The sequence below is a fragment of the Adiantum capillus-veneris genome, chromosome 22 (assembly GCF_014529385.1).
Source record: "Adiantum capillus-veneris isolate H3 chromosome 22, ASM1452938v2, whole genome shotgun sequence".
Lineage (NCBI taxonomy): Eukaryota > Viridiplantae > Streptophyta > Polypodiopsida > Polypodiales > Pteridaceae > Adiantum > Adiantum capillus-veneris.
Window position 1 is genome coordinate 87,765,815 of NC_140952.1, and position 4,185 is coordinate 87,769,999.

Below are 4,185 nucleotides of genomic sequence, written 5' to 3' on the forward strand. Positions count from 1 at the left end.
TCTCCCTCTTGTTCACCTATCAAGCATGCAGACCATCTCATCTCTCTCTCTCTCTCTCTCTCTCTCTCTCTCTCTCTCTCTCTCTCTCTCTCTCTCTCTCTCAACTGGCGGCCACACCCACACAGAAACTACTTGTTTCTCTCTATCTTAAACTCTCTCTCCCCCTAGTTTGCTACAGCCAGCTCTACTCAACCCCCTCGAGTGGCAGTTACCACCTCCATGTAGCTCGCACATGGCAAGCCAACAACCCATCAGTGACCTTTGATGTGTTGGCCACCCTACAGCTCTCTTTCTCTCTATATATAGTTGTCCCTATCAACACCTCGATCGACTGCTAACCAGCCACTCTCCATGCAGGGTTGGCATCGCCTACCAACTTCACCAACTCTAGAGCATCATGCCTTGCATACACTCATACCTTCTTGACCACCAACTACACCCATTAGCCAATAAGGATTGTCAACTAGCTCTTTTGACACCCAAAAGATACAATGTTTATTGTTTTCTCCTAGTTGGAACGGAGTGTGTGCGTGATATCATTGAAGCTCAGTATCATAAGCGTGTGCAAGATGCACTAGGAGGTGGTCGTGACAATGATGTAGGGTCTACTCCAAGCAGGCTTTCTCCTTTCCCTCACGATCATGTGCTCATTTCAACAAAATTCTGTCATTTTACTACAACAGGCAATTGCTGATCGACCAAGTTTCCACATGGAGGTCGATTCGATAGCGAGTTCAATCATGCAGTGGACATGGGGCCACACGAGCTTAACTGGCACGTGTTTGGCATTCCTTGTGCAAGAGGCATTGTGGACGCTGAAGGCATGGCTTCATCGGGCTAAGTCTTATTGTTTGGGGCTTTACGTATTTGGCATGGCCACATACAGCCGAATTATGCCATTTGTCAGACATGATGCAAATAAGAAGGAAATCTATCCTTTAATGGTGAACTTGCTAGAAGTAGAGGAACTTCAATGTGAACGGAAGACAGTCGTTCTGTTGCGCAACTTCATTTCCCAAGGGGTCTTTGACGCAACTGAGGAAGAAAATGGAGACCGTATTGTGTGCATCTCTTCACCACTTCTACGCACTGCTATCCTTCGTGGGAGTGCCATTGTGCAGGAGGAGGTGAATTTTCCTCCTGATTCTCACCACTTGGATAGGAGGTGGGTTGTCCTGCAGGCTATCAAGTCCCTTGATGGTGCTATTATGTGCGAGCCTGAGTGTCTGAATGCGTATGGTAAACCATCAAGATATGCACATTCGTTTTTGTTCATGTGCCGTGTTAAGGCAATTTTGCAACAAGCATACCCTTCAATAAGAGCTAGGATCTTGCTAGAAGCCAAGCATAAACAATTGTTTTCTTTTACAATCATTGTTTAAGCCTGCCCAAGTACCATTATAATCCTTGTGCTACAATCTCCAACTTCGTCCGAGATCCCAAGCTTACCATGACCAATCCTTCCTCGGCTTGATACAATCGCTAACACTAGGCTTTCTTTTAACAGACGTTAGGCTAAGATGAGGCACACCTTCCTTGTACATTGGTAATAGGCTGGTCAATTTTATGTCATTGCTCCATTTTCTTTTACACGTAAAATTATGATATGTCTTATATACATAGCCTTAGTTACCCAAATATGTAGTATCTGTCACATTTGAAGGGGCTAGGTGCAACTTTGACTGTTAAAGAGGATGAAGATGGCGATCATGTTGAGTTAGAGTAAGGTATCTATTGTTGATGTAATCATACACATACATACACAACAAGTGAGATAACCATGGGCTATCGTGCTTGCGGGGCTTTGATGGATATGTACACCAATTCTTGGGCTCTCGCTCTATCTCTTACCTTTTTGGTCTATCAACAGATATCTATGGATTGCAGTCAGCGATCATTGTTATTAAGTTGTTACCTTTTAGGCTTTAGAATCTACTACAATATTAACAGTCAATTAGATGTCTAAAAGCCTTGAGGAAGAGTTATTTTTAAAAAATTCTTTAAAAAATTCCTTTCCACGTTGATGTTATAAATTGTTATTATGGCATTCCCTACAATAATTTACTTCTCATTGGACCTGTTGGCTCTTAGTTTATTTTTATTCTTTCATGCCCTACATTGTAAACACTGTGAATAACCATAACGTGCTAGGGTCAAATTTTCACCCTCAAGATACATCAGGCCTTAATATTCTAACAATGATGACCCTCGGGAAACTCTGACTATGTACACTTTTAGCTACCCACACCCAAATTGATTGTTACCTGGATTATTAACCAATTAACAAGTATAAACACAAAAATCCCTCTCTCATCATTATTTGCAAAAGCCATTATTTCTATAATGTAAGTTTATCCCCATTAGTATTGATGTAATGTAATTTGATTTTCGCTTTTCTTGCTCTACAATGTCTTAAACGTTACATCATCTATCAGTCAAACTATTGCTGCATATTCCTCAATATTGTTGCATTTGTGAAAGCTCGCATTAGCCTTTTTACTCCTTTTCTACTTCAATATGCTTTTACAATACACACAAATCACCTTTATGGGGCTCTTGTATATGGGAGGAAAGGTTTTTTGAAAAAGTTATATGCGACAAACAAGATGCTACCAAAATTTCTATAGATTTCCTTTGTCTTGTGGTGTACAATGCATAAATAACGCTTTACGACATGCTTTTTAGGCCTTTTCTTGGAATATCAACCTAAATACAAATAAGAATTTGGAAAAAAACTTAAAAGTTTGAATGGTTTAATATCCAAATACATTAAGTGACTCAATATTCCCAACATGAGTATTTAGTAGTAAGCACCTTTGTAGTAATGAGAATTTTTCGTAATTTTTTTGGGTTTCTTAAGGAACAGTCTCTAACTTATTCAATATCTTGCTCACAAACTCCAACTATGGGATGACACGCACTACTTGGATGAGTGTCATCCAAGATGCAAAAAAAATTCAAGAAATATGTAACAAGCTATTAACTACTGTAAGAAAAGAACGCATGATTGAGGTAGCTAAGGGACTAGTACTGCGATACTCACTTGGATATCCACTAATAGAAAAATATCATGGCCTCCTGGTCTCCATCACCATTGAAACACTTTCAACCTTTGAAGGTGAAAGATAGGCTAAAAAGAGTCACAACACCCTAAGTAGCATGGGGTCAACGAGTAAAATGCATTGACACGATCTTGGAGACACTCCAAAAGTGTTAGATGTCTCATCTTTTGAAGAATGTGTACACACACTTATTTTTAAGAACAAAAAGTTACTTCAGTTGCAGTAAAAGAAATAAATCACCTAGTACATTTGTAAGCTTATTATTTTGCAATAAGTTTATGGATATCATTGACCCATGAACGGTATACCAGGATTATCATGTCTGCAAGTTTTCTCTGGCTGGAGATATACAAGAAACCTTAGTTACACTCTATTAAAACCCACTTAGACTTTTGTTGAACCGTTTGATCTCATTAGTTAGACTAAGGATGCCATTCACATAATTGCTTTGCAAACTTTCTTAAAAATGTCGATATTTTTGGATCACATGTTCTCCGAACTAAGATAGACTATGTGCATCATCCCTTGTTCCAAGAATTTGTCTCTAAACATTTGAATCACATACGTACAATACCTTTAAACCTTTTAGCTGTCATTGAAGAATTACATAATGGTAAAACACTTTCTACAAGATCATCAATATTGAAAGTAATAATAGCCAAAACTCGTTTATTGAAGATAGAGTGATTTATTTCATGACCAATTCCCACAACATCGTAGAAGAAATCAATTGTCTTGGTCGAAGCAAGACACACTCATGGATGGATCAATTTCATTCTCAAACATTGTTTTGTATGTGGCCTTGATAAATCAACGCAAATGCATGTCTTTATTTGCACGAAACTCATATAATGACAACACATAGAAGACTTACATCTAGTGAATTCAAACCACTATTAGCAAAGGAAACAACATCATACATTTTATCATCTCTTATTCTCATGAAATAGGGAACTCGACTCCTAATTTCCTATCTCTCCATTATATAATGGGGAATTATAAGATTCATAAGAATGAGTTTAGGTGGATTACCAAATGACCAAAATTGTGTCTTCACTCCTGCAACAACACTAGTGATAGGAATACTTCAAGGTGTAAACAACGGGCTGGTTGAATATACATA

The 4,185-nt window shown here is 38.5% G+C and overlaps 1 protein-coding gene across 1 annotated transcript; it reads left to right on the forward strand.

The window, feature by feature from the left end:
* The first annotated feature begins 740 nt into the window (after positions 1–740).
* On the forward strand, positions 741–1,382 carry LOC147429745 (uncharacterized). Its single transcript, XM_086495051.1, has one exon. It carries the CDS (start codon positions 741–743, stop codon positions 1,380–1,382), a length of 642 nt encoding a protein of 213 aa, XP_086351177.1.
* The last annotated feature ends 2,803 nt before the right edge of the window (positions 1,383–4,185 follow it).